At 41.7% G+C, this 12,084-nt stretch overlaps 1 protein-coding gene across 1 annotated transcript in view; it reads left to right on the forward strand.

The window, feature by feature from the left end:
* The window catches only part of ADAMTS2 (ADAM metallopeptidase with thrombospondin type 1 motif 2), a 177,647-nt gene that overhangs the window by 131,549 nt on the left and 34,014 nt on the right, over nt 1–12,084 (forward strand). Inside the window, exons 6-8 of the mRNA XM_039559584.1 lie at nt 7,896–8,052; nt 8,898–9,003; nt 10,634–10,777. Of these exons, the coding sequence (XP_039415518.1) occupies nt 7,896–8,052; nt 8,898–9,003; nt 10,634–10,777 (407 nt within the window). The remainder of the gene's footprint in view (nt 1–7,895; nt 8,053–8,897; nt 9,004–10,633; nt 10,778–12,084) is intronic.

Raw genomic sequence — 12,084 nt, forward strand, 5'->3', positions numbered from 1 at the left:
TTCTCAAACACAGGCAACTGTGCATGCAGAAGTTTCAGTAATTTCAGGAATAGAATTAATTGCCCTGGTAAAATGAAAAAATTGAAGATATTCCTTGGTGATCACATGCTGAAATTACTTCAGGGATGAATTCAAAAGATGTGACATGGTTTTACTGAATTAGCACTTTGTGTGAATTGTCACCTCAGGACTTTGAGGGGGTGGCAGGCTGAGCCCCGCCAAGAGCACCAGGCTTGGGCTCTGGTGCAGGCAGAGTGTGTCTGGGCTGGGGCTGGGGTAGCTTTGCAATATTTTGCAGGAGCTGCCAGCCTTTCCCTGACTCCCCACTTTTCTTGTAGTACTTTCAACAAATGATGTACTAGAGACTGATGTGAAGGCTTCAGCTGTGCCTTGCTGCTGCCCACTCATTTATCAATTCCATCATTAGGACAGAAAAATATGCTCTTAAAAGGCTGCTCCAGATCCGTGTTGGCTTTAGAAGCCACAATGCATTTCTCTGCATTTTCTTGACATCGACTTCCAAAGTTGCTGGCTTTTCTGATGTGATGGGATACTGCAAATAAGTAAACAGGGTACATGCAGTGCATTTTTCTTCAAATGGGAAAAAGATGAGCTGGCTCAATTCTGCCTTTTTGACTTCAGTAGTAGGAAGATTGGTTCCAAATTTTGGCAACTGCAGATACATTTGAGATAAATATAATTCAATGTTTGTGCGAATTATTCCACTTAGACCTATTTTGGTTGTAACAGCTCTGTAATCCAGCTAGCTCTAGAATACTCAGTGAAATAAGCAAAGCAACCACGAGCACCAAGTGCAGAGGAGGTTGCAAGAGATGAGCTGAACATGCATTTAAAAAACCTGACTGGTTATTCTAAAATGTTTGGAAACACTTAAATACTGAGCACTGCATAAAATCCTCTCATCACCTCTTTGAGGTGAATGAATAAAGATTATTATTCCCATTTTACAGCTAAAAAAACAAAGATGCTAAGTGTTATTTTCCAAGGCCACACGGAAGGCCACTGGCAGGCTGGGGATAAGACCTCATAAATTCCTGGCTCCAGCCCCACGCTCTGTCCATTGACAATGGTGACTCTGTGTGCAGATGAGCTGCCCTTGCACGGCACAGAGGAAAGCACGTTAGCTGGGATGGGTGTAATTAATACAGTGATTAATGAAAAAACACTTGGAAAGAATTTTTTAAGAACTGCACTGTTTCAATAAATGCAACCACCTGAGGATTTGTGAGGGTTATTTCTTGCGAAATGTGAATGTGGCAGTGCAGGACACCCCTGAGCTTTCCTCTGGCACCATGCACAGCCCAAGTGGCCTATATTCAGCCTGGAACAGGGTGGGATGGGCTGAGGGATGCTGGATCTGTCCCATAGCATCTGGAAATGCAACCAGTAGGGAGAGAAAACCCACGTAAGCTGTAAACCACTGTTGGCACCTTAACAAGTGGTTGGACTCTGACCATGTGTTTACTTAGTTAGAGTGAAATAGGAAACTGACTACCAATGCAAAGAGCCTTTCAAATAGCTTAGAGGAGGGAAGAAAACCCAAATGAGTTTAGGATGGCAGTTCAGGTAGAAGGTACTACGGGGTGGACACCTGCAGCCTCATAGGACAGGACTGTTCAATCCAGAAGAACTTTTCAATTTTGTATGTCTAAAATATTAGCAGACCTCCTGCTGCCTTCATTTGGGACAGGACTTTACCTTCGATCTTTTCATAAAATGATGCTCTCTTTATCTGTGCCATCTGACCTTTTCATGTCTAAGCTTGATGCAAGCAGGGGAGATGTTCTTGGTTCAGCCAGGATGGGAAGTGCTGGTTCAGTCTGAGTCAGGTTCTTCTCTCTGTTTCCCAGAGGGCAGCCTTGGAAGCACAAATCAGGTTTATCCCTTAAATCTGGTGTTCGTCCTTACTAGTTTGCTGTTGACCCTGCTGTTTCCCTGGAGGGAAAGGGATGAGCACCTCCACTTACCTCAGCCTCTCCAGGAAGGTGCAAAGGCTCTGGCTGAGCACACCTGTGCCTGGCAATGCAAGGAGGTTGTTAGCTGCACGTTGAGGTGTCATGGAACAGCTGTGCTTGGAATGGACCTCTGGACATCATCTAGTCCAACTGTCCTGCTCAGAGCAGAATCACCTGGAGCAGGTTGTTCAGGACCTTGTCCAGCTGGGTTTTGAATATTTCCAGAGACTCAATGACCTCTCTGGACAACCCTTCCCAATGTTTGGCCACTCTTATGGTAAAACTACAGTAATACCCCTAAAGGGTATTTTTCTTGCCCAGTGCCTTGTCTCCTTTCTCTGGATACAACTGAGAAGACTGTCTCAGTCATCTTTATTCCCTGCCCAATAGGTATTTATATACATTGAGATCTTCCTGAGCCTCCTTCAGCCTCTCCTTGTACTAGGTCACAAATGTGAGCTGAGTATCTTATTTTTCCACTGACATTGGTAGATGGAGAAGACCTGAAAGAATCAGCAGGAAACAAGCCCTGACCTTACAAATGTGCGTGGAGTTGTTGACCCCAGCATTTGGCCCTATCCAGTAACCAGTTCTGCACAGGCTGAGTTGCAAGGCCAGAACCTACACATGATATAGCATTTTGGCAGCTGTTCATATTTTTGCACTGTTTCAGATGTTTCATATGGGGATAAAGAGAAGAGATATTGCCTCTCCTGTTTTTTATCTGGGTGAATTTTTTAATTCCCTTATTTATGTATTAGACTTAGAGCTTATCATTTCCCAGCGTGTTTTGTTGGGACCTTGAAGAATATGGAGCTGGCTGATAGCATAAACAGTGCTTTGTATTCCTGATCTGCTTACATTTATACAGAGTTAGAGACTGAAAAATGTTTACAAACTGCTGCCATAAGAAAGCTTTACAAATCCTTTGAATGCAAAATGACAGTTTGCTGAATGAGCTATTTTTGTTAGTTTGGTTACCATAGACATTCAATAATTGTATTTATTTATCTTTTGCTTGTCTTGTTCAGGATGAGAGAAGAATACGGAAGTTCTAATCCAATACCCAATGAACAATAGAAGTGCCAAGTAGAAGCGATGTTAACAGTGTGTTTTGCAGAGAATTTACACATTCAGGAAGGGAAAGTCATATGTTAAATTGTTTCCTGAATGTGTGCTATGGTCCAACTTTTGCTGCCATAGTTTGAAGCCTGTCATGTTAAGAATATTTCTGCTCCTCCTGGAGCTAGCTACTGAAGAGCTGCAAAGCCTTCTCTGTTGGTACTCTTGGAGCACCACCTAATGGATGAGTTAGGAAAGGTCCCAAGCTTCTGACCAGCCTAGATTTCTTATGTTCTTATCAAGTACCTGCTCGTCATCACTTTTGCAAAGTTGTAGCCAGTGATGCCAAATATCAGATAAATAAAAGAGTTCTTTAAGGGGAGACACCATTCCATGTGTGATACCAGTGTGTTTTTCACATGGGCTGGCAACTTGAACATTCTTGAAAAGTTTGGGTAAAATATAAATTTGCAGTTTTCTTCCAAGATAACTTTGTCATTGTTAAAGAAAAAAAAATTACATACTTCTTCCTTGCCCCACAATCTCCACAAGTATTTGAAGGACTTTCCACTCAGCTTCATGAATGACTTGTTCTTCAGTGTGTTCATATGAGAGAACTGAACATCACACTGATAACTTCCCAAAGGATAGGACAGGTAGCAAAGAAGGTTCCGAGACCTCTCTGGCTTTCAACCAATTCTTTCTGCTCTGCTTTGTGTCTTTGTATGAATGGTAGGTGAAACTCTGTTGTCTTCTATTTTTATCTAGGTTTTTTTTTTTTTGCTGCTTCCATCTAAGAAGGAAGGGAGTGGAGAAGAAATGAAGGCAGAATCAGAAAAAGGAAGGAAATTTTACAACACTGGTAGATGTTGAGTTCCCCAGAGAAAAGGCCTTGGCTAGTTCTGTAGGGCAGACTGTCCTCGTCACCCTCTGTGGTGTCCCCTTGCCTGGGGGATATTTTCCCAGCTGAGCTCTTTCCACTTCTTGGCCAACATCTCCATCTGTTTCCATCAGCAGTTCACAGATTTTTTGCTTTTCTTGCTGTGAGAAGGAAAGTTTCTCTTTCCATTGGCAGTTTTCCTGCTGATCAGCTGAGTAATGCTCTCCACAGGCCTGCTGTCCTGCTTGGAAAGAGGTCTTTCCCAGCCAGGCTGGAGCTTCCAGACAGCTGCAGGACCCGCGTGTTCCTGGCAGTGTGGGCCCTTTGCTGGCCAAGAGTAACACCTACACCTCTTCTCCATGTGCAGCCTGATGGCCCCCCAAACTTCCCTGTTTGCAGTGTGACAAAGAAGGATTTTACCTTTCAGCCCTTACTGCTGTACACAGCTCATCTTTTTTCCTCTTTCTCATTTGCTTTGCACATTTGATAAAGGGTTGGGCTCTCCTGTGTCTGATGAAAGCCCACATTGACTTCCAAAAGAAAATATTATTAAGTGTTATCTGATATCTCTTCAAGAGTAATTTTTGGACAACATCCTTCTAAAACATATGACATCTGCCCTGTCTACTAACAAGCTCGGCCTGGTCCCATGATCTCCTAAGTTCCTCCCTTTCAGGACAGCACCATTTATCTGTAAAGGCAAGGCAGCTGGAAAAGCAGATAAAATTCTTTATAAAGGCATGCCTGGCTTGGGAAATCTTTGATCCAAAGACCACTGGAGCCTTGGAAGTTCTTTGGAGGGGAACACTACCTCCAATTCCCTTCCCTGGCCATACCATTGCTTACTGTGAGGAGAGAGCCGTGGTGTTCGTGGTTCTTCGGTCTCAGCCAGTGCAGTTGCACAGCACAGTGAGCTTGACTCACTGTCAGACTCGTGGTTCCCCAGCCATGCAATATTTGCTGTCAGTACTGTTGAAGCCTTTCTAATTTGAAAGTCTTTGGCAAATTGTGGAAAGTGGGTGTTCAGGTGAAACTTTACTAGGAATGAAGTGGGTTTCTCTTTTCAGGCCGCTGCATTACAGTGAGGAAAGACAAGGGATTAGTGACCAGATGATTTGAGTGCTCAGTGGACTTGGAGTACTCAGCAGGCAGACTGAGTTTTTCCTCTCACTCTTTGAAGTCCTCCTCACTGACAGGACCTTGACTTGCTGCTTACATTTGTAGCATGTGGACACTCAAAATAATTGACTTCCTACTGGATGTCTTGTTTCCCAACTTAAAGAGCAGTAAGGCTCAGTTTTATGATGTTAAAATTCTGTCATTGGCAAAGAAATTGGGTCAGCTGAAACATCTTTTATAGGACTTGTGTGTTCTTAGTTTCCCCTCCTATGCCAAAGGGTTTTCTTCATTCTCCCCATTGTGTTGGATGCAAAAACACAATGCTCCACATTAACTGGTTGGTCCAACTTCATTTGCTTGAAAACGAACTCTAAAATCAGTGTTTTGATAAGTAAGCATTGAGGTTCTCTTGGACTGAGCCCATGGTTTCGCTCTTGGAATGGACTTCAATATACAGTGAAACAGTTGTTGTCTCATGGCAGATGCCAGTGCCATGCCTGAACCACAGGAGCTGCTGGTTTGCTGTGCCAGACTGAACTGGCCTGTGGCAGACTCGGTGTTAATCAGAGGAGTGCTGCAACCTGCTCTCTTAGCTCATTCAGACAAATCTTTTCTTTTGTGATGGACTCCACCGTCCATCACTGTTTGGTTTAGCGGGCAGGGAAGAGATTACGTATGACAGAGGAAAGCTATAAAGCAGTAGTCATTAGGAAACAACTGACATTTTATTTTCAATGCTTTTTTGCTGACCATGCAAATTCAAGATTTCTTTGCAAATAATTGGATACCCTTAAACAAAGCATATGTTGATAGGGTGTGTGTTTTCATTGTTTTCTGATCAGTGTGTCTTAAATGATGTGATTTTCATTTGGTAGAATGTGCACAAGGAGGTCATTATGATGTCAGGAAGTACTAGCAGACAGTTCACAACTCGAGGTTTCTCAACTTCATTTTACAGCATTCTTTGCTTTTGAGTCTTGCAGTCAGATTTTTCACTGAGCTCCTTGAAGGGATTGATCTCTTTTGTGCAGTTTTGGAGAAATAAGAAGAGTGGAGGTGATGTAGATAAGTTTTGTGGTTTTTTGCTTGTTTGTTTTTGTTTTACCACTGATGGATGTTATTAAAGACCTCAGCAATAGTCAAACCCTGTTTAACTGACTAGGATTTTTGCTTGAAGAGCCAGGATTTTGCCCTGTATTAGTGACTCAAAGTTTGTTTAAGTATGTTGTTATAAACATACAAAGATTTAATAAAGGCTCCACAACTGTCCCACCATTTAAAATACAGTTATTAGTTCAATTTCCAATGGGATCATGGCTGGAAGCAGTATGATCCAGCACAGGATTATATTACAACTTTTTCATTCCACAGTAGTATCAGAATCCAAACTGTCCCTATATTTGGTTTATAAATTTGTTTTTCTGAACATTTGCAGAATTGTAATATCTTAGTTTTGCCAAAATCAGACCTCAGTTTGGCAGACACTTCTTTTATCAATTCCAGTTGTTCTTCTACAACCCTTTGAGGATTTTCTTTTTCATGTAGTTAATACTCTATGTACTCCATCATGCACTCAATTAGAGGACACATCAAATACATCTGTATTTAAACATGAGTTGTATTACTTCTCTCTTATTTTTGGCCTAGGCTAAGTTTTGCTCTACATTAAGTATTTTGGAATGACGAACGCTTGCAGTACAGTACAGCATCTAAATTGTAGTGGATTTTGTTATGATTACAGTGTTGTCATGGTAATATAATTTTTGCAAATGAAAAGCCAGGGTTCACATCTGTAGCTCTTACAAATCCTGGAAGGCCTGGGACAGGTCAGTTAGTCATACATTTTATAGTATCCCACATACAATAAGTTTTGTAAAGTCTTAGCAGTACACAGTATCAAGCAGAATTAGCTGGGAACTCTTAGGAAAGTACCACTGGAAAAAAAAAAAGGGCAAATGTAATAGTTGGACTTTAAAATATCTTTCTCTTTCTTGCTCAAGAGAATTGTCCTTTGCACCTCACCCAACACGTCAGTTCACTGGAGCCAGCCAAGCCGTGTCAGTTCACCACCCATGTAATGTGTGGTTGGAGATGGCATCCCACAGTGGGAAGTTATATGTTCTACCTTCTGAATGATCTTCAAATGGGTAAAGGGATAAAGAAAATGCAGTTTAAAAGACAGTCACTGAGAAAGTCCATTTCTGGAAGTAATGATTCAAGTACAGCTGAAAAAGTACCCTTAGTTTTACACCGACAGCATGGAGGGGCGTGCCAAGGTCTGACAGAACAGCCTAAACAGCTCAGTTTCATGACAAAAGCAGCTGATGAACAGGGCAGGGTGCTGGCTCTCTGCAGTTGTTGTGATTGCCTTCCCTTGGCCTTTAGACATTGCTCTTCCCCACACTGGGTCAGTCTCTGCTGGTCGAGACCTGCCATGTTTCCACAAGGGACACAGGCTCCATCAGGAACTGTATATCCAGACTGGAAGAGATGGTAAAGAGACAATAAAGTGATGTAAACTGATGCCAGGGTGGCATAGAAATAATAAGAGTGCACAACCCAGTATCAGTTTTGTCATTAAAATACCCATCTTTTTATTTCTCTTCTTTTTTTTTTTATTTTGTTGTATCTTAGATCTCGTTAAGTGCAGAAATCACAGTCTAACCATGAACTTTAGCTATTTTCTTGCTTTCTTGGTCCAGTAAAATTTGTTTCTGAAGTGTAAGTATCTCTTAATTAAGACCAAACTTGTAATGGAAATGGGATATTTAGTCAAGTGCCTGAAAAAGTTGGGAAAAAAATTGCCCATGCTTTCAATAAATAACTCTTGGTGTCTTTTTTTCCCTGTGTTTATGCAGTCTATGAGTCTGATAGAGATTGGGAACCCCTCACAAAGCCTGGAGAATGTGTGTCGCTGGGCCTACCTGCAACAGAAACCCGACACTGGGCACGCGGAATATCACGACCACGCCATCTTCCTCACCAGGCAGGATTTTGGTCCATCAGGCATGCAAGGTGTGTGTCTGGGTTTGTTTTGCATTTGCATTTATCACTGAGCCAGGTTAGTCATGCAAAGTTTAAGTGTGTATCTTCTGCTGAGCTGTGCTCAATGTTTTCTTTCCCCAAGAGCTCTGCATTGGGCCATTTTCAGTTGTAACTGTTTCACTTATTATTTTATCCTTTCTTACTGATTACCTATTGGATCATTTCCATGCTCCTACTGAAGCCAAGAAAATGGGATCCATATGTAAACAGTCCTGAAAATGCCCAAACATTAAAGACTAGATTTTGTGTTTAAAATGTTCCAAAGCTGTTGCTGTGTTACAGTCGAATTGCCAAGAAATATTGTTATGGAGAGGCCTGGAACAGCAGAGCCAAGCGCTGTCCACTTTCTTCTTTTTTTCAGGCCTCTGCCTCCTGTGAGATCAGTTTTTTCACCAGAGGGGAGAAATCTCAGAGCTTTCCCATGCATTTTGAGTTGGCCAGAGCTGCTGTCAACACAGGGCTGGGGCTTTGCTCCCTGAGGGCTGGAACAGTATTGGGCTCCTCCACAGAGCAGCATGTGGTGTCCTTTGCCTCTGTTGTCTTATGCACTTAGAAAAAGCAATTGTAGGACAGTCCAAAAGGTGACAAGAATTTTCTTGGTGAGCCAGGAAGTTTTAATTTGTTCAACAGGCTGGTTTCACTTGTTTCATAGATGGAGAAGCACATTGTTAAATGTTTGGGGGCAGAGGTGTATTGAGAGGACCACTTCAGCTATACTCATGTCACAGCAAAAGACAGATGCTAGCTCTAGAGCTTCCCACAGCATTGTCTTTCTGTACTTGTTCATTTTCTGAAACACTTGGTGTTTCTCACAGGCTATGCTCCCGTCACTGGGATGTGTCATCCTGTCCGAAGCTGCACTCTCAACCATGAGGATGGTTTTTCATCTGCATTTGTGGTGGCTCATGAAACTGGACATGTGTGAGTACAACTGGACATCTGTGTTGTACCTTAATGGTTTTTGGTACAGACAAATGCTGATGACTTTGGACAGATGCACATGATGTTAAGAAACAATATTCTGGGTTAACTCTGGTTTCAGGTCTCAGCTCTCACAAAGCTTTGTTTATGATCTTAAGTAAACTTTATATTTTGGGATTTTCAAGTGGAAAAAAGAACTAATACCAAAATATCTTCCAGGGCTGCTGTGGAACTAGATTGAATGATGTATTGTAGTCTCCTGGTGGAAATGTAAAGTACTCATAATAAAGAAATATGAATTCACTTAGTCAGTGGAACACAGTATTCTTGCAAGCAATCCATACTAAATAAGCACATAATCTGTATATGTAACTGCTGATAAAGGAAACAATACTGTATAGAAACGAGGTGCCAAGCACTGCAGTTACAACTGTTCTACGTATCTCATATAAAAAATGCAATTATTTTACCTATTGATGTGATTTGAACCAATGCCTGGGCAGCAGTTGTCAGAGCTTTGGTTTCTCCCAGATCTTTTTCGTTTCCCTGTTTACAGAGAACTCCCACTGATTTCCCATTTTCTCTTTGGTAGAATAATAGTTACCAGAAGGCTTTTTCTGAACAGTTTCCATCTATTCTGTTCTCCCTAAGAAAGCCTTCAGGCCCTTTCTCTTTTTTTAAACAATAAAGTGCCAAAATTTATTGAAATCACTATAAACATATCTTAGACAGAGACATCTATTTGATACCCAGATAGTATTCGATTCCAGAATTTTTGAATTAGGATTAAAAAGAATACAGCATAAGCTTTAAAAGAGACAACACTGAAGAAAGTCTGTAATCCCTCAAGTCATATTCAGCCCCAGTCTGTTAATTTGGTTTAATTATGGACAGTTATTGCCCATATTAATCCAATAGTGCTTATTAAAAATGCAGTATAAGATCCTAACAAAGGAAAGAAGCAAACATATTCATAATAAAGACAAAAAGAAATTTTAAAATATCTGTAACTTGGGGTAATTTTCTAGAAAGCACCCAGCAGTTTCCAGGCTGTTTCACATTTAAACAATGTGGGATTTCTCCTGGGCAACAGCAGCATCTTGTCTCAACTAGCTTGCTGTGTGGCACCTTCCTTTTTTTCCATGCAAAGGATTTGTCTACAGTTGCAAAATACTTTGAATTAAGCTGAGGTGTGATTTCTTTAGAAATTATATAAATTCCTGAATAGCTCAAGATTAGAGCAAGAGTACATTTCTATTAGTATTCCTGGAGGGTGGACAGGCTCAGTAATTCAGAAATGGATTCACATTTAGCTGTGTTAATTCACGAATGTGCATGTGTACAGAAGTCCAAAAAAAATTTTTTTAATGTTTTTGAAAGTGAATTAGGCTAATGACATGAAAGTACTTTCAAGGGTCAATCCTTCCATGTGGGAGTTAGTTCAGGCCAACTCTTTAGCTTCAGCCTCACCCTGTTTTACTTCTCATGACTTTGCTCATGTGGACAAGGGCCATGGGCCTTCAGAAGCGTGTTGGCATCAACCACTGGTGACACTGGGGAGAGGGAAGCACTCGGGCACCCAGAGCCCATCTGCAACATCACTGTTGTGTCTCTGTCATGTGCGGGGCAGTTTAGGAATGGAGCACGACGGCCAAGGGAACCGCTGTGGGGACGAGGTCCGGCTGGGCAGCATCATGGCCCCCCTGGTGCAAGCCGCCTTCCACCGCTTCCACTGGTCCCGCTGCAGCCAGCAGGAGCTGAACCGCTATCTCCAGTGAGTACTCTTCAGTAGCTGTTCCCCTTCCAGGAGGGAGTGTGTAAGAACAATTATGCATCTCGTGTTCAGTTTGATGTTGGTCCATTTAAAATTATTCTCATTTCATTTACATCTGTGCATTTTCTGGACATTAAAGGTGTATTTACTGCCCTCTCAAGGGTGATGGAAGGCACTGTTATGAATCTCATTGCTAAGTTTCCTCCCTCCCTACTGTAATCTGTAAGTGGAGGAGTTCCTTGGCTACCCAGCAGCATGGTGTGTGTCTTGCCATTTGTTGCTTATGATACCTGTCAGTGACAAGATAGTGCTGCCTAGAGAGGAAAAGCTGCCCTTTAAGTACTCAGGGCTTTTCTCAACTTTAGTAGATATCTAAAGAGCACACACTCTTCTAGAATTAGTTCTTCAGTTGTTAATTTTACTTTCAGTACCTTAAATGCAAAAGCTGTTTAAACACCTTCATCCATGCCCCTTGCCTTCCTTTTGGACCTGACACTTCAGGCATTAGACCTGTGCTGGAGTTCCCTGGCACATTCTGTTGTTTGTGACCATTGTTTTGCTCCTTACAAAGAAAAACTTCCACTCGTTATGTGCAAGTTGTACAGAAAAATATGGGGAAACTACTATGATAACCAGAAAAACCTGAAATTGAGTAGGAAAAAGTGCAGCAAAATGCATGAAGTAAACATGAGTCAGTCTTTTTGTCAGTATTTTTATTATCGTAGCTATCTTAGGTGTGGCAATAAGGAATAAAAATATTGTGAGGGAAGTGTGATTGTTTCTATTAGCAAGATCCTCCATAGCTTTAGCCATTAAATAAAAATCATCTGGCCTAGGGGGCAGCTTTACATTCTTTTAAATACAACTATTTTTAAAATGTCTTATAACAAAGCAGAATGATGGTTTGCTTTGAAGTAAATCTAACCTCAAAATTCTGCTTTCAGCTATTGGTATCTTCAAGGCAACCTTAATGATTGCCAGGATAGGCTCGTGTATTGTGTCCTCATGTCTGTTAAATAACTGAGAGACATTTCAGAGAGCCTGTGGACTGTGCTGGTGCTGTGAATCAACCCATACTTACACCGTGTTAACCATTTGGTGGTACTGGCATCAGTCCTTTGTCCTGACATGGCTTGGTCAGATGTAATTCTACAGGCCATCCTCACTCCTTAGGAGCAGAGGAGAAACTTTCACATTCATCACACAGAAAGGAAACTTAGTTTAAACTATGGATGGAGTTGGGGGTGATCAGGAGAAGCAGAAAGAGGGAACAAACCCAAATGGTTAATGTAGGCAGCAAAGTGCAC

This window comes from Corvus cornix, chromosome 13 (assembly GCF_000738735.6).
Source record: "Corvus cornix cornix isolate S_Up_H32 chromosome 13, ASM73873v5, whole genome shotgun sequence".
NCBI classification, from domain to species: domain Eukaryota; kingdom Metazoa; phylum Chordata; class Aves; order Passeriformes; family Corvidae; genus Corvus; species Corvus cornix.